Source organism: Sipha flava, unplaced genomic scaffold, assembly GCF_003268045.1.
Source record: "Sipha flava isolate LNK unplaced genomic scaffold, YSA_version1 131_pilon_pilon, whole genome shotgun sequence".
NCBI classification, from domain to species: domain Eukaryota; kingdom Metazoa; phylum Arthropoda; class Insecta; order Hemiptera; family Aphididae; genus Sipha; species Sipha flava.
This window is the reverse complement of record NW_020271757.1, coordinates 7,094-25,267: the sequence shown is the minus strand read 5'-3', so window position 1 is coordinate 25,267 and position 18,174 is coordinate 7,094. Positions and strand designations below refer to the sequence as shown.

Here is an 18,174-nt window from a genome sequence, read left to right as displayed (position 1 = left end):
CGCCAAAATTTTAAAATCAGTGAAAAAAAAATTTCTTCAAAAATAGAATCATTTTAGGTTTTGTTGGTTTATTTTTGTACACAAAAACGTTATCGTAAACTTTCGAATAATATAATGTGTCAGTATACTACTATACTATATAATATATTAATATACATTATTATTATTATATTATACGATAATCTCCACCATACTGCGATAACATACGTATAGATATTGACAATTTTATTTTCTGCACTAATAAAAGTTATAAAATACATTAGTATCAGTACGTTGCCCACGGTTATCAACGTTAGACGCGTGTACAACTTCATAAATAAGATTTCTGTTATTTTTTTAAGTAAGTACAATTTGAAATTTATTTAGTTAATTTAATTTGTAACGACCATTTTAATAATAAAATGGACAAATTTCTTAAACGGAAACATGATTCTGGTACTGATAGTGCAAGTAAAAATACAAGCAATGTCAATGATGATACTTTCAATGATGAGAATAAAATAAAAAAGGTCAATAGACAATATTGCAACGATTATTTAAATTTTGGGTTCACTTATGTTGACGAAAATGATTGTCAAATTCCCCTTTGTGTGGTTTGTGGGGAAAAGTTGTCTAATAGCGCAATGGCGCCAGCGAAATTAAAACGGCATTTTTCATCTAAGCACGCCAATCTCCAGTCTAAAGAAAAAAAAATTATTTTGAAAGGTTGTTGAATAATCAAATGAATCAAAGAAAACATTTTAAAAAAATTGTAACAATATCTGATAAAGCACAAATCGCATCTTATAAAGTTGCCGAAATAATTGCAAAACAGTTAAAACCACACACCATAGCAGAGAGTTTGATTTTACCGGCATGTTCAGAAATAGTTCAAATTATGTTTGGCGATGATGCAAAAAAAGAAATTATGAAAATTCCGCATTCAGACGATACAATAAAAAACAGAATTATACACATGTCAGATGATATTGAGAAAACTGTCACTAACAAGCTTACTACTAATAAACTATATTTCGCTTTGCAAATTTACGAGTCTACTGATATCAGTGGTATAGCTCACGTACTAGGATTTGTTCGTTTCATTGATGAAAATAAAATAGTGAATCAATTTTTATGCTGTAAACAACTTACTGAACGTACAACAGGACAGAATGTTTTTGATTCAATTTCGTCATATTTAGATAAATTTAACATAACATGGGACCAATGTGTAGGAATTTGCACCGATGGAGCTCCTTCAATGGTTGGTTCTATTAAAGGATTTACAACATTAGCGAAGAAAAAAAATCCTAATATCATATCTACACATTGTTTTTTACACCGAGAATCACTTATTTCGAAAACATTACCTATTACATTAAAGTCTGTATTGGATAAAATTGTAAGCATGGTTAACTACATAAAATCGCGTCCATTACAATCACGCCTATTTAAAAAACTGTGTGAATCAATGGAAGCTCAGCACGTATGTTTACTTTTACATTGTGAAGTAAGATGGTTATCGCGAGGTAAAGTTCTAAATCGAATTCTGGAACTTAAGAATGAATTGTTAATGTTTTTTCAAAACGAAGGTAACACTGTTTTTATATCTTTTCTTACAGACGATATTTGGTGTGTTAAAATGGCATATTTAGCTGATATTTTTAATTATTTAAATAGCGTAAATGCTGGTATGCAAGGTAAAAACGAAAATATCCACGGATAAACTATTAACATTTAAAAAAAAATATCTTTTTGGAGAACGCGTATAATTCAAAAAAATACTGTAGACATGTTTCCTTCAATTAAAAATAATAATGAAATAATTCCTATTATAACAGAACATTTAGCATTATTAGAAGAAAAAATCACGAAATACTTTCCTGAATTAAATATTGAAAAGTATGATTGGATACGAAATCCATTTTCTACCATCAACACGTCAAGTTATGAATTACGTTAGAAGAAGAGGAAGAATTCATAACGCTAACAACAGATCGAACTCTAAAAATAAAATTTTCCGAAATAACAGTAGAAGAATTTTGGATTTCAGTTCAAACCAAATTAAAAAAAATTTCTGAAAAAGCAATTTCAATATTATTACAATTTTCAACCTCATACTTATGTGAGCTTGGATTTTCAACACTGACGAATATCAAAACAAAGAAACGAGAAAGGCTGACAAATATTGAAAAGGAAATGAGAGTAGCAATATCGTACATACGGCCAGATATTGAAAATATCTGTAAAAATCATCAGGCACAAATATCTCATACGAAGTATTCAATTTCAAATTTTTAAATTTTTTTTAACTCTTTTTATTATTTTATTATTTTTTAGTGACTAACACTAACATGTATGACATGCAAACAATTTTATGCTATACATTCATTGTTTAATATATTAAAAAATTAAAAATGTATGTACTACTATTTTATTTTACGGTTGTGTTCCGCGAAAATCTTGTAAAATGTTAAGTGTTCCGTCATTCGAAAAAGGTTAAGAACCACTGGTCTAATATTATGTCAACATACAGTCGAATACAAGATCCGGTTATTTAATTATATGCATCTAAATTAATTATTTACAAACGAAGATCTTTTAAATTTTCGAAGACATCAGCAAGTATACCATACCAAGGTATATCAGTTATTATGTATAAATCACCATGTTCATCCAACGTCTTAATTTTTATTTTTTTCTATACATTTATAGTATGCATATATAGTATATTTCATCATTTTGGAAGTTCTGAAGTATCTTCACTATGTTTACAAACACTTAATATAAAATAAAATTAAAAAAATTGTGTCTTAATAGATAAAACTAATAATAATAACTAAACTAATTAACTTAATTAAGATTAATATTTATTTATTATCGTACAACGAATTCAAAATTTCGTTTAAAAAAAGTATAAATAATTATTTAATTTAACTCATATATTAAATAATGATTCCATTGAGAAAGAAAACAATTCTAATATTAATTTTGATCAAAAATGTCCGTTGTGTTAAACATTAAACGTATTTTGTATGTATACGTGTATGCACCTATAACTCTTTAAGAACAGGTTTATTATTTAAGAATAAAAAGCAGTTACAATCTGTCAAATTGATTAATCGTTCAACAAAATTATCTAAAAAATCAAAAGTATCAAAAATAAAACTTGAAAAACAAAGACTTAATTTGAAGGAAAAAAACGCTTTAAGTGGTATTTTAGATACCGATTCAAATTTTATTACATACTTGAAAATAAACAAATATTTAAAAATTCGTGTAATGGTGAAATATGAATTGGGGTTTAGCAAACGGATGTATATCTATTAGCTAAATATCTATCCGAGAAATTAATTTTCATTGATAGTACCTAATACAGAAGTTTCACCAACAGTAAAATCGTCAAATAACGGTTAATCAGGGCTGGATTATGGTCATAATATAAGGGGGTTATTAGGTACTTTTGGTAAGGCTAAATGTGGATTTAATTTTTTTATAGGCACTAAAAACTTTCCGCTCCAATTATTAAATATTTGAGTTGGGGGAGTACTCGACTTTGGAAAAATTGTTGAGACAAGTTCGAGTACTCATATTGATTCGACTAAACAGTGTTTTGTAATCGTAGATGGAGTACCACTTTGATTAACTTAATTTTATTTTATTAAAAACAGTGTTTTCCTCAGGGATAAATTTTTAAATTCACTTGATCTGTCAGACATGCCTCATGTTCTAACATTGAATATTTACCTACCCGCCATTTATTATGAAACATCAATCCACCACCACTCTGTAATGGTACCAGGCTTTCAATGAAAAAGTTGATGATCTAAAATAAATCGAAAATTGTTGTAAGGATATTAGTATATGTTTAAATTTAGTAAATGGTACAGCAAAAGGTGATACAGTAGCGGCGTGACGGCAGATTTTCGAGTCCCTGGACTCAAGTCATTGGGTAGGTAGGTAGGTGGGTATTGACTATTGGGTATCGAGTGGGTATGTAGCATGTAGAACGAATATTGGGGGGAGTTCTTTTTACAAGCTACCCTTAAATTTCTTTTTAGGTGGGTGGGTGGGTGGGCAAAATCCTAACAGGATTCATGAAGTAAAATATTTTGCGCCGCCACTGACGTGATAAGCATGGCTATATTTAATATTTACCTTTTACACAACAATTTATTTTTTCTACCGTTATTTCGGGTGACTTATACTTAAAAAAGCATACCTTCTACGGTAAATAGCATCTAAAAGTAGTTGAACGCTTACAATTTTTTTAACGGTCAACGTCGGATACCACTTACTCATTGAGTAAGCTACATGAAATTTCACATGGTGGTCTCTCCAATACTAAATACTTGCAATAAGAAGAGTTTTTAAAAAACCACCATACCGATTCATTTGAAGTTTCGTTTTATTTATTTTATGAACAACAGTTACACCAAACTTGGCTTTAAATAGTGTAAGGTAATAATACATTAAACTTTATGCTCTGGCTAAGAATTTTTCGTGCGAAACCGGGTAATTGGGCTAGTTGTCAATAAATCGCGTTCAAATTGTTATTAATATGTACCAATATGTGTTACTTTTCTAGATATATAGTGTACCCAAACGGTGTATTAATTTGTATCCAAACGTGTTGCATTTAGGGTCTATTGTACCCAAACGTGTTACGGCTCCCGATTGGTAACTACCACCACCCAACAACACACGCTAAACACCAGCCGTCACTTGTAATTATTATTCAGTTTTTGTCATGCCACTACTTCGAGTCTGGTGTTACGGTTAAATTAATTTTTTTATATTGTATCTTGTTTATCGTTTTACAGCTTTAGTTTAACAGTAATACACGTATTTACAAAAAAAATTAATAGTTTTGTTTTAGTGTAAATAAATTGTAACAAACAGTTTATATTAAATGTTGTAAAAATAATTCGACTTTAAGGTAATTAAATATTTAAATATAAATACTATTTTATTGCATAATATTATGTTATTATACTATATTGTTGAATTCGATGTTCGATGAATAATATACTCTAGGGTTGAGTATTTGACTTTGGAAACATTATCGTGTCAATTTCGAATACTTGACTCGATTTACTAAAAAAATGTAGTAGATACTCGTAAATGTGAGTGTTCGACTTTTTTTTTTTAATACTCGACATAATTTGAGCACCTATTTGAGTTTTGAAATTGGCTCAACTGAAAATAATTGAAACTCGACATAAAAAACGATACTCGTCCAACACTGTTAAATATAATAGTAGGTATCTTAATCCAATTGAATTTCTGACAATATTTTTTCTCGCTTGTAATTATTTAACCTACTTCTGAAAAATGTCTATAGATGTCCACTAATTTCAATGAAAACTTTCAGTGATAATTTTTATGTACTACCATTATTAAAACCATTGTTTGAACAATTAAGTAAATAAAACATAATTTTTCGTATATATAAAATAAGGAATTTTTTCATTTATTTTTTTTTTAATGAATAATAAATAAATGTAATGAATGATGTATTTTAATAAACACTACAACATTTATCACCCCTTACATTTTACCGCCTTAAGCAGTTGTTTATTGGAAAATCCGCCTCTGGGTGGGATCCTTTCACTATAACATTTTTTTATTCAGCTTTAGTAATTTATTATAAATATTAATTGAAATAAGTATAGTATATTCATATGTTGTAGTACAGCCGCAATAAATTGATAAAACAAGGCATTAAATCTGTTAGCCAAAGATTATAAAAAAAAAACACATGATGGCCGCCCCTTTCAAATTGCGTCCTGGAGCTATAGTCCACTTAGCCACCCCTTTGATTCAACCCTACGGTCAATCGTTCTTTATTGCTCGGACTCAATTAGGAATTAATGGTAGAGAAGTTTATAGATTTGAGTTCGCAGAACAACTAGTCAAAGTTAAACACCTAAGCATAGCAACAAGTTACTGAAAGCGAATTGGCCAGTATTATCGCAGTGGTTTGGAAATTTGAATATCAAAAACATAATTTACAATAATAATGCTGTAATACACTTAATATTGTTAACATTTTTAATCGTTATGCCGTATTCAAATGAACAGTATTATTTTACGCTGAAAAGATTTGTTCTCCGAATCGGAAACGCGACGGCGGGCTGAAAACGATTGAGTTTCTGTAGAACGCGCCATCTACCGGCGACGATTGTCCGCGCGCTCTACTCCCCCGCACACGCGAAATCCGCAGATGGTCCGCTCCCCACCCACCACCACCACAGCGGTCTCTCACACCGATCACTGCCCTATAGTACCGCTGTCCGCTCTGGTTATGTGCGCACGCTCAGCACTTATCTCCGCGTTCGCTTGCTCTTAGCGTGCGGAAGAGAGAGTATATAGTACCCGCGTTACGTGCAGCGCGACGTCGACGACGACTACCTCGACAACATCAACAACAACAGCGACGGCGATAACGACAACGGTACATCATAACAACAACAACAACAACGCGTATCAACGTCGCGCGCGTCTTCCCCGTTTGTGCGTTCCAGCGGCGGTCAGTCCGTCGTAGCACAACATTGGACCCATTCGCACGCACGCGCGTTAGCGACCGCACTCCATAACAATAACAACAACGCTCAAACTACGGCGCAGATACCGTGTGCAAACCGCGACCACCGATCGCCGGCGTGCGGCCGTTTCGTGACGGACAACACCCGCGCGGTGCCGGAACGATGTGCGCCCATCGCAGGTCCGCGTAACCGATACGGATGTGCCGTCATTTCCCCGTCGACTCGTAACACGCGCGCGCGCTCTTCCCCGCGTACGATGACGTTCTCATCATCACCGCCACCATCGTCGTCGTCGTCGTCGTGACGGCGCTTGGTACTACGACCGCGGGTTTCTTCTCGCTCCTTTTCATCTCGCCGGACGTCCTCGACATTCCGCGCAAACGGGATGGAAGTCGACCAGCCGACAGTATTCGTCTCCACCGCCGTTGCAGTTACTTTCACGGTGCACCGATCCTGATCCATCCCGTCCAACTGGCCGTGGAGCCTTCTGCAGTAAGTGTTTTTAGGATCACTAGGTTTTCCTATCATCTGTCCAGTTACGTAACTCAAATCTAGTGAGGGCCATCAGTTGAACCGACCATGTCCTTTGTGCCTCTAGTTGTATATCTGTATTCCAATACCTTTTGATCAGTTGAAAGTTCCCCCTCCATTTTTACTTTTTTTTATGTCATTCTTGCTCCTCTTGGTATCTGGCATAGCATTGATCATTTTCGATCTGACACATCGTGTTTTTGCATTTTAAGGTTTTACTCAGAACCTTAAACAATCTCGGATCACCTTTCAAACATCTGTATTGTTAATCCTACAACTCTACAGCTCCTTTTTCATTATTCTTTTGTATTCTTCATCCTTTTCGCTGAATATCGTAATAGTCTACAGTTATTTTGGTACTATGTTTCACCTACATTTGTAGAAGTCACTTCTTACTGTGTAATTGGTTAGCAGTAATTTAATAAGATTATTTATACATTAATATTTTTAAAATGCCCAAAATTTTTCAAAAAATAATAATAACTAACGCTCTTAGGATTTAGAGTATATAGGTTACTTGACCTAATAAATGGGTTTTTATAATCTCAAATGAGATATTTGCTTAAGAGTTCAAAATTGTTATTTTTTATAATTACCTTGTGGCTTGTCAAATAATTTTCTGTTTATTTTTCTATGAACAAAAATTACTTGTTTAAAGTACTTATAATTAAATATATGTATGAATATTTTTTTTAATCTAGTTTTAAGCCTAAATATTTATATTAAAATCGATGTCAGATGGTGTAAATTAATAAAATAATAATAATAATAATATTTCTCTTTTAAAAATAAAATTACCTAATTATTTATTGAATATTCGTATCATCAATACAAAAATTACAAAATTTCAAGACTACCTATATAGGTAATATATTCTACCTTTATGCCTTTACCTTTATGTGTACGAAATCTTTTTAAAATCCAGTTATTGTTAATATTTATTTGCATAATTGAATTACTAATTAGTCTCCTTCCTTTTATATCATATTCTTAGGTTGTGGTTTTTATTTATATGAGGCCATTAAAAAAATTAAAAAAATTGTATTGATAAAGTTAACATGTTTTATGACATATTTGTAGTCTATTTTTCTGATATAAAATTTTTTAAATAAATGAAAATGATGCATTATATTGATTATAAGCTTAAAGTATTTAATAAGTTTGATGTACTGAGTTACGTATTTAATAATTTTAATAATCTTTTCTTTTTTCTTTCGTCTAAATAATTTTTTATGTTTCTATGAAATGAATTCATATTTCATGTAGTTACATAAGTGATTTTCTCTTTTGATAATCTAATTACCTTATTAAAATGTATTCATACTATCATTAAAAACAAATTTCAATATTATTATCAATTAGTTATTCAACCAATTCTTTCTCATTTTTTAAATATTAGACCTATTCTTATTTAAAGTCATACTATTAGCAAAATAAATTGTTTGGGCTGTGACTGAAATTCATTCAATCTTTTGTACTTATATCACATCACAATCCAGATTGTCATAGGGAAAACCTCATTACCAATATTTTTAAAACTCAAGATTCATCTTTTTAATTAGAAATAATATTTAGATACTACTTTTTATCGATTGCTCTGAAATGGTAAAAGTAATAAGTGTATAGACAGAATTTGGAGAGGAGCACAAGGGGGCAAACTTAACATTTTGCCCTTCCTAAGTTAATGTGAGTAGATTTTTAAATTGGTCAGTAAATTATGATTCATTTTTGCCCCCTCCCCCCACGATATTAAGAGCCAATGAATAATTGGACATATAAAATAATTTGTTTTTCATTTGTAAGCAAATAGTTTTTGTAAAATTAATTTAAAAATCAAATAATATAGTTATAACTGTAGTTATGTATGTACAGAATACTGAATAGTGTATACTTATATTCTTTCATTTTTATTTATTTTACTTTGATAAATTTAATTTTTTTATGATCTTAAATGTTTATATTCTTGGAATACTTATTTTTATTTCAAAGATGTGTGTAGCAAATTATTTAAATAATCTTTTATAATTTGATGTATTATATTTCTATGCTGACTTTATGGTTTCTCATAATAGGTCGATAAATTCTATGCTCAAGAGTTTTAGGAAATTATTATATTTAATTTTGAAAAAAATTTATTTTTTTTATCTGGTTCAGTCTTCTAAGCAATAAATATTTATCATTAATATTAGGTACAACTTAAAATTAATAGTTTATTTCATTGCAAAATATATTATTATTTATTATTCATTAAAATCATTTTTTTTAATTTTTTCAGGGGGGATGTTGTCTATGTGTAATCTTTTGTATTGAAAGTTATATGTCAATAATATTTGTTTAATGATATTTTATACTGTAATATAAACCTCCAGTGTACTATATGAATTTTTTTTCTTTACATAATAGGGCTTCAATTTGTTGTATATCAGTAGGCTTAATATTTCTGTTAATAAAAAATTGCTATGATTAGATGTTATGGATATTACATAAATTACAGTATTCAGTTATAACTTGTTTAAAAAAAAATTATAATATTTGTATATTACATAATAAAAACCTCAAAACAAAATTTAATACTACTAATAATTATTATTAATGCTAAAATATTATTATTATCAAAGATTAAAACTAACCAATACTGTTATATTTCCACTAAAAAATAAACTTGTTTTATAATTCTTCCTATGTTTATTATTACAGAAGACAACTTCACTGTTTAATAGTATCAAAATGGCTTCTCAAGTTGATTACCAATGGTAAGATATATTATTATTTTTCAGAAAAAAAAAATTATTTTATCTTTAAATTAAACCATTATTTTTCAGGGCCTACACAATAATGGATTCATCGCGAGTATCAACGTTTTTGATATCCATTCTATTGATTGTTTATGGCAGTTTCAGGTTTATAAATATATAATATATTTACACTATTTTCTTCTAGTTTTTAAGTATTATACATTATTATATTTGTTTTAATTGTATTCAATATATGTTAGGTCATTAAATATGGAACAAGAAGCTCGAGAAAGAGAAAAAGAAAAATCTAAGAATTCTAACGGAAGCTCTGTGTGCTTAACAGATATTAGTAAGCGAAAACAAGGTTAACATGTTTTCAAATAATTTTACTTCAGTATTTTACAGCATATAGTGTCCATAAAATGTAACAAATATTTCATTTATCATTCTATCTTAAAATTAATTTTAACATACACTTAAATTGTATGATCTTATTTTTCAAGTTTTGAAGTCCTCTGTTTGTGTTCCCTGCCACAATATTAATTTAAAAGTATATCTTATTTTAATACTTTAAATTTAAATGATGATAAAATTTATATTACTAATATTTTATTAGTTTTTGAGTATTAATAGCAAACAAACAAATTTTTCGTTACAATTTTCTCATTTGTAGACAACTGATATTAATTATTAACTTATATATTACCCCTTAATTTAATTAAATAAAACAAAAACATTTGTGGTGACTTGTGCCCATTTTCCTATACTAATAAATTTGATTTTTTGGATTAATCATTTTTTAGACACTATGCACATAGAAACTGATGGTATTGTTTTGTTAATAAATTATTTTACCAATTTATAGTAATATTCTTGTAATTAATAATTTAATTTTTAATTTTATTAGATGTTCAGACCTTGGATACAATGCAAGCATTGTGTTTACCACTAGGAGCTTCTATATCACTGTTAGTTATGTTTTTCTTTTTTGATTCCATGCAAATGTTATTTGCAATATGCACTGCAAGTGAGTTGATAGTTAATTTTAATAGTATATATTTACGAATTAGTTGTATTGTTTTTAATGTTTATATTTTGTGTGTATTTTAATAAGTTTTCAATTTTAAAATAAAGCAATTGAGTTTAATTAATATAAAATTATTGATTTGTAACTCATAACATTGGATACTCTATTATGCTATTTGCAGCATATATTAATTTATACATTTCTTTCTTTCTAGTAATTGCTACAGTTGCTTTAGCATTTCTCCTGTTACCCATGTGTCAGTACATTATTAATCCTTGCTCGGACGGAAACAAGTAAATATATTAATATTTGTACTAATTTTGTTCTATAAAACTAATAATTTTCATTCGTTTAGGATCTCATTTGGTATATGTGGTCGTTTTACTACTGCAGAGCTTCTGTCTTTTTCAATGGCATTGTTTATAGTTTGTATTTGGGTACTAACAGGACACTGGCTGTTAATGGATGGTAAGTATTTAATAATTTTTTAAAATTTGATTTTAATTTAAAAAAGTTTATTGAAGATTTTAATTTTCTTAAATTTCATTGTATTGTGATTCCACCATATTATATTAAACCAAAATCTGAACTAATTATTATGAATCTATGTTTAGATAATCACAAAACTTTTGATTTTAAAATAATAAAGTATATTACAAATTCCATAAAATTTTAGTTAGATTGATACATAAACAAATATTATAAAGTGTTTATAAATATTAAAATAACTTTAAACATTATCTTTTATTTAATGAACCAGTTATAGTCCATAGTATTTATTTATATAATAAATGTGTAGAATTCTGAGTTTTATAAAATTATTTATTGTATGTCCACAATCTGCTAAATTACTTTTAATTCAATGTACTTCAATATTTATTAGAAAAATTGAATTTTATGATTTCATTTATATTTTTTTTAGTGTTAGAATATTTTTCAAATCTGTTCTAAATTATATTAAATATTTTTTAATTCAATTTTTTAGCTATGGGAATGGGACTTTGTGTAGCATTTATTGCCTTTGTTCGACTTCCTAGTCTAAAAGTGTCCACTCTATTACTAACTGGACTATTGATCTACGATGTTTTCTGGGTGTTTTTCTCATCATATATATTTAACACCAATGTCATGGTCAAAGTAAGTTTTTATTTTATTAATTAAAAATACCCATTATTATTAAAAATTATACTAATTATGAGTATTAATTGAAATAGGTAGCAACTCGATCAGCAGAAAATCCTGTTGGTGTGGTCGCTAGAAAATTACATATTGGTGGAGTTGCTAAAGAAGTTCCAAGATTATCTCTTCCTGGAAAATTAGTGTTTCCAAGTATTCATAATGGGCGATTTTCAATGCTTGGACTTGGTGATATTGTGAGTTATCTTATGTTAATGAAGCTAATTGCTAAATTTTACAACTATAAATCTAATTATGTTTTTATTTTAGTTAGTTACTAAATCATTATTTAGTATGTTAAGTACAAAATATAAATTTGCAAATTTATTTTTTTGGAATTATACCCCTATAAGCTATTATCACCAACTATGTTTTCATTTCAAGGGTAGTTAATGGAAAGCGTTTTATTAAAAAATTCTGATTTTACAATTATACATATTTATGGCTTACTGAATAGTAAATAATAAGAAAATAAGAAATATATTAAACATGTAACCAACACATAGTTATCTCTTCATTTTAATTGTATGAATAAAATGCCAATAAAGTTTTTTTTTCTTAGGTTATGCCTGGTCTGTTACTCTGCTTTGTAATGCGTTATGATGCATATAAAAAATCTCAGCTTTTACATTTTGGAGAAACTGGTGTTCCACCTCCAAGACATCTCAGTAAAATAAGGTAAAAGTCAAATTATACTATTAAACCAAAATTTTTGATTACAATCATTATATTATCATTTATTTGTTTATAGTTACTTCCACTGTTCACTAATTGGATATTTCTTGGGCCTAGTTACTGCAACTGTATCTTCAGAGGTTTTTAAAGCTGCTCAGCCAGCGCTACTCTATTTAGTTCCATTTACACTGTTGCCTCTTCTCACAATGGCTTATCTAAAGGTAATACTTATCCTGATTTGGGTATCGGTTTTAGATTAATAGCAATTATTGATTTTATCAAATTATTGATTTTATCAAATTATTGATTTTATCAAATTATTGATTATTTAGGGTGATTTAAGAAGAATGTGGAGTGAACCATTCATAATACAACAGCCTTCCAAACATATGGACGTATAGTCTGTGGTAGCATTTACTATTATTACGTAAATTTAATTTTAGGATCATTTTTGTACAAATTTCTCCTATGATTATTTTTTTAGATATATGTAGAGTACACCCATTTACTTGAAGGGTATAAAAAGTACGATGATAGATCTTATGTTTTTCTGAAAATTTAGTTATACTTTTATTTTTAGTTCTTCTCCAAACCAAATTTTATTTCTAAATATATTTTAATTTACATTTTTGAATAGAAAAAAAAATTGCTGATCAAATATATTTATACAAATATTTTCTTTGAAAATACATAATTTTATTCGAGTGGTCCTGTTAGTTTTTCTTGAAAATGACAAAAAATAAACTAATTTTATCATTGTATCCTCATATCAATTATTAGTGCTCTTAAAGTTGTACGTTTTCAGAAAATTAAGTGATCTATTTATTATATTAAATGTTATCAAAGTATTCAGCAAAGAATAATTATTTAAAAATATGTTTTATATTAATATTTTTCTATGTATAAATTTGTTTTGTTTGATTTTATATTATTCACTTATATGCAAACAAGCTAATTGAATGAAAATGTTGTGAGAAACCGATCTTTAGATTTGCTTACTTTAAAAAGTTTTAAAATTGTGGAGAGTTATTGCTTATGCAAAAAACAACTATTGTTATGTCTGCAATCTTCAGTGCATTTAATGTTATTTACTTATGCGATAAGAATAGGACTTGACAAGAGTTTGCTATTGGATTAAATGAACGACGAGAAGTTTACCTAAGACTGATTTATTTGTATTTTTATCTTTTCTTGTAATATTACTTGTATTATCCTTGAGCAAAATACCGAACTTGTATTATCTAAAATGTGTTTATTACTAATCATTATAATAAGCTTCATAATATCTCACCAAATTTAGTTGTAGTTTTTGTTTTTGAGAAACTCAATGTGTATGCGTTTATATTTTTTAACAGCATATAACTATTTATGTTCTATTATCTCCTCCCAACTTATTTTTATACTCTATATTATTAGTTCTTTATCTCTCTCCACTTATCAACCACTGGGTTATAAGTTAATTTTTTATGTTATTTAAATTATTATAATTAACTCAGTTCTATGCATATAAATTTATTACATATAAAGTTAATCATGTTAAACACAAAAAATATAAATGTTTCTGTATTTTAGTTAACATATATTGTAATGCATTATTTTAATGTGACATTCAATCAAATATTTGAGGAATGTATTTGTTATAATTCAAAATATATGATGTAATTTTCTAATTTTCTGTCTCTCTGACTTAGATAAATAAATTTATGTATGCCACTGTTTAATGTACCCCTTTGTGGCTGTGATGTTTATATAATTACTCTAAAACAATATTTCACTTATATTACAATAATAGCCTTGATGATTAATTTTTTCTACAGTATATATTTTCATTATTATAATCATTAAATAAATGTTTATTAATTAAAATGTTTAAATAGAAAATTGTATTGGGTTTTTTTAATATTATTAATGTTTGTCAGTTGTAGCTAAGATGAGTAATAATAATTAACACAATAATATGTGATAATTTCTTACTCTAGGTATAGTTTTTAATTTTTTACCTGTTTGTTAAAAATACCTAATGCTCTTTGTGACCCAAAGTACTTTGAATTTATAAATTATTATATTTTTTTCTTTTTGTTACACAATATATATATATATATATATATATATATATATATATATATATGTATATTAATAAAACTTACATGATGTTTTTCTGAAATTGTGTCATTTTATTTCCTTAACATTTTTAGATAGATTAAATGAGGAATTTTGTATTGTGACCATAGTTTATGTAATGTATCCGATGAATTATTATCAGAGTTATATTCAATGTATGAAAAGTTAATGTGGATCAATAAAGTACAATTTTTTTCTTTCTATATTTCTATAGAAATGTTAAAAAAAATGATTATAGTTATTGGATTATAATATTTATAATACAAAAAAAAAAAGGAAACCCCACTTAGCAAACATGCTATATTCCCGATTTTTATACTTATTTTGGACATTTAATTATAGTACCATAAACAATTTAAAAAGAGCTTTTGAACTCCAAATGACTATCACTTGTGAATAATAACTAGATTTTTTTTAAATATTAGCTAGTATAAATCTATATTGAATAATATTTTTAAAACTGGCTAGTATAATTATACATTAATTTCCAGTACATGGTTTATTTTAAATATATGCTATTTATTTATCTTAATTTATAGTAAATACCTTATTATTAATAATTGTAACATCATATTAGTAACTAATGGATGTATCAAAATGGATACATAGTGTTGTCGCGTCCTGCATAGTCACACAACATTTACATAATAAGGAAGTTCCTGTGAATACGACCGTGGATAAGACACATATTCTATTACAATTATTTAGTTAATCAAAACCACACACGTGGATAAGTTAAATTATTCACATGGTTATTTATACAGCTAATTCTAATAAAAAATGACAACAAAATAGTGGTGACCACATCCTGGATCTTTGCGTCATTAAATATGGGCTCGTCGAGAGATAGTTCACAAATACAGAATTCACAAGAAATTATCATATTTTTTATTATCATTTTCATATACAAACACACACTTGCATATATCGGATATAAAAGGTTAGTATCGAACGACTGCCGGAACGTATATCTATTATCTAAATACTAACCATAGATAACATATTTCGTTATTTTGTTTTTTTATGTCGTAAAAGTTATTAATAATCGCTCGTGGGTCGTTCGATCGCACGGCACAGTGGCGGCGCGAAATATTTTACTTCATGAGTTCTGTTAGGATTTTACCCACCCACCCAAAAATAAATTTAAGGGTAGCTTGTAATAAGAGCTCCCCCACTATTCGTTCTACATGCTACATACCCACTCAATACCCAATGGTCAATACCTACCCACCTACCCACCCACTGACTTGAGTCCAAGGACTCAAAAATCTGCCGTCACGCCACCACTGGCACGGCGTACACACTGCACGGACAATACATACATAATATAATATGATATATTTTATATGAATACGGGTAACAATCGGTTCGTATTAGAACGATAGTCTAATTATAAACCAGTCACTGTGAATATTTGTATATAATATATTCGTACGTACTACGTATTATGTGTACAAAAATAAAACTTTTTCTATCCGAAAGATAAAATTATTATAATAATTGTTTATTTTTCTTCGTGACTATGAAATAGGGGGCGGCTGAGTAGAGAATAGGTTTATTCTGATTAGACATCCGATTATTTCCAACACAACATTCAAGGCGGATAACTTAATATTCACGTATTAGTATATTGCTTAAATTACTGGTGAGTAAACACTATAATAATATTATAGCGATAAATTAGTGCTATAGGCTTGCAAAATTGACTTTTATTTTTATGAATATTCGTATGCATTAGTTCTTATTTGGAATTCCAAATTCTTGATTAATTAATTTTTACAAGCCCATTAAATAAAACATCTGACGATTTTTTATTTCCTACACGGTGTGTTATAGGTAAATATTTTCATCGTTAAAATTTGATTTTTATCGGTATAAAAATGCATAGAAAGAGATTGAGCGGAACACAATATAAAAAAGCAGAAAGAGAAAAAAAAGCTATTAGTCAAACCATAAAACTGGATAAATTTTTATTTGTTAAAAATATTGACGATGCAAATCAAACAAATGTGAATTTGAGACATTCGAGTAGTTCTGTATTAGATCAAAGCAATAACGTAATACCTACTGATAGTGTGGAAATAATAAATAAGATAACCATGTCATTCTGAATCTGATACTCCCAATTTAACGATAGAAGACATTATTCACGAAACAATTAGCACTCCTGAATCATGTAATATTCTTGAATCATCTTTTTCTTTTAATAAAGATCCGGCATTTTAGACTCAACGAACAAGCACGTGATTATTTTTCTATAAATGGTTTTGATGTTAATATATACAAAAATTGTGATTTTATAAATTCTAAATTAGAATCTAGATGTATGACCAAAAATATGTTTGAACGTTTATTACCAAATGGTGAAAAAATCGAGAGGTTTTAGTTAGTCTACTCTGAAAGTACAGGTAAAGCATTTTGTGAACCATATTTTTTTTTCAAGTCGTAACGATGAATCCTATTTATCAACGCAACGTTTTAATGATTGGAAAAACGCACAATCTCGTTTTAAGCAACACGAATGTTCTACAAATCATGAACAATCCCTTATAACAATGAAAACTAGGGCAAATCTTAGTAATCGTATTGATAAAAAGCTCTTTTCACAACTTGAAGATGAAATATTTTACTGGAAAAATATTTTACGAAGAATTGTAGCCGTTATAAAATCATTATCATCGCATGGTCTTCCATTTAGAGGTAAAAATGAAGTTATTGGTTCAGTCTACAATGGACATTTTTTAATGGCAATTGAGCTTGTAGCACAATTTGATCCATTTTTAGCTTAACATATTTCACGATATGGAAATCCGGGCAGTGGTCATACATCGTAATTATCATCCACAATTTATGAAGATATTATGAAACTTATGGCGAATAAAATAATCCATACAATTGTTGATCAGATTAAAAAATGCAAATACTTTTCATTGATTATTGATTCCATACTTTGTTGCTTACACAATTTAACTATGTTAAATACATATAGATCAACTGTCTTTTATTGTACAATATGTGTATGAAGGTATTCCTGTTGAGCGTTTCGTTCAATTTATACCTAGCTGTGAACATAAAGCTAACGATATGAAAAAAGCCGTTTTAAACACGTTGGAAAGCCTTGATATTAGTATAAATGATTGCAGAGGCCAGGCTTACGATAGTGATAATAATATGTCTGAACGTTATAACGGATTACAAAAATAAAATAATTAAATCTCCTTGTTGTATATATACTATGTGCGGCGCATTCATTAAATTTAGTTGGTACTCGTGCTGTGCAATATTCTAATAAGGCTGCTCAATTTTTTCTTCATGTTCAACATCTTTATACATTTTTTTCCGGATCTACTCACAGTTGAAAAGTTTTAATGTTTAATTTAAA

General features: G+C 28.3%; 2 protein-coding genes across 3 annotated transcripts; both read left to right on the top strand.

The window, feature by feature from the left end:
- Positions 1–401: 401 nt before the first annotated feature.
- On the top strand, positions 402–1,705 carry LOC112694615 (zinc finger BED domain-containing protein 5-like). The gene is made up of 2 exons (XM_025570148.1): positions 402–593; positions 815–1,705. Exons 1-2 carry the CDS (start codon positions 402–404, stop codon positions 1,703–1,705), a joined length of 1,083 nt encoding a protein of 360 aa, XP_025425933.1.
- A 4,491-nt stretch (positions 1,706–6,196) lies between these two features.
- LOC112694637 (signal peptide peptidase-like 3) lies at positions 6,197–13,284 on the top strand. 2 transcript variants are annotated; one of them, XM_025570172.1, is made up of 12 exons: positions 6,197–7,019; positions 9,756–9,811; positions 9,881–9,958; positions 10,054–10,157; positions 10,701–10,820; positions 11,035–11,113; positions 11,176–11,288; positions 11,806–11,957; positions 12,035–12,193; positions 12,559–12,674; positions 12,748–12,892; positions 13,004–13,284. In XM_025570172.1, exons 2-12 carry the CDS (start codon positions 9,786–9,788, stop codon positions 13,070–13,072), a joined length of 1,161 nt encoding a protein of 386 aa, XP_025425957.1. In that variant the 5' UTR covers positions 6,197–7,019; positions 9,756–9,785; the 3' UTR covers positions 13,073–13,284. The 2 variants fall into 2 exon arrangements, with proteins under 2 accessions (XP_025425957.1, XP_025425958.1); XM_025570173.1 differs by having other exon boundaries at positions 6,200–7,019; positions 10,054–10,142.
- The last annotated feature ends 4,890 nt before the right edge of the window (positions 13,285–18,174 follow it).

What these genes read in the sequence shown, in the direction of transcription:
- LOC112694615 (XM_025570148.1), top strand. Translation starts at nt 402, where the DNA reads ATGGACAAATTTCTTAAACGGAAACATGATTCTGGTACTGATAGTGCA. An exon ending in GTCAAATTCCCCTTTGTGTG is followed by an intron (nt 594 to 814) that starts GTTTGTGGGGAA and finishes ATTGCAAAACAG; the next exon opens with TTAAAACCACACACCATAGC.
- LOC112694637 (XM_025570172.1), top strand. Translation starts at nt 9,786, where the DNA reads ATGGCTTCTCAAGTTGATTACCAATG. An exon ending in TCTCAAGTTGATTACCAATG is followed by an intron (nt 9,812 to 9,880) that starts GTAAGATATATT and finishes ATTATTTTTCAG; the next exon opens with GGCCTACACAATAATGGATT. An exon ending in TCACAATGGCTTATCTAAAG is followed by an intron (nt 12,893 to 13,003) that starts GTAATACTTATC and finishes TTGATTATTTAG; the next exon opens with GGTGATTTAAGAAGAATGTG.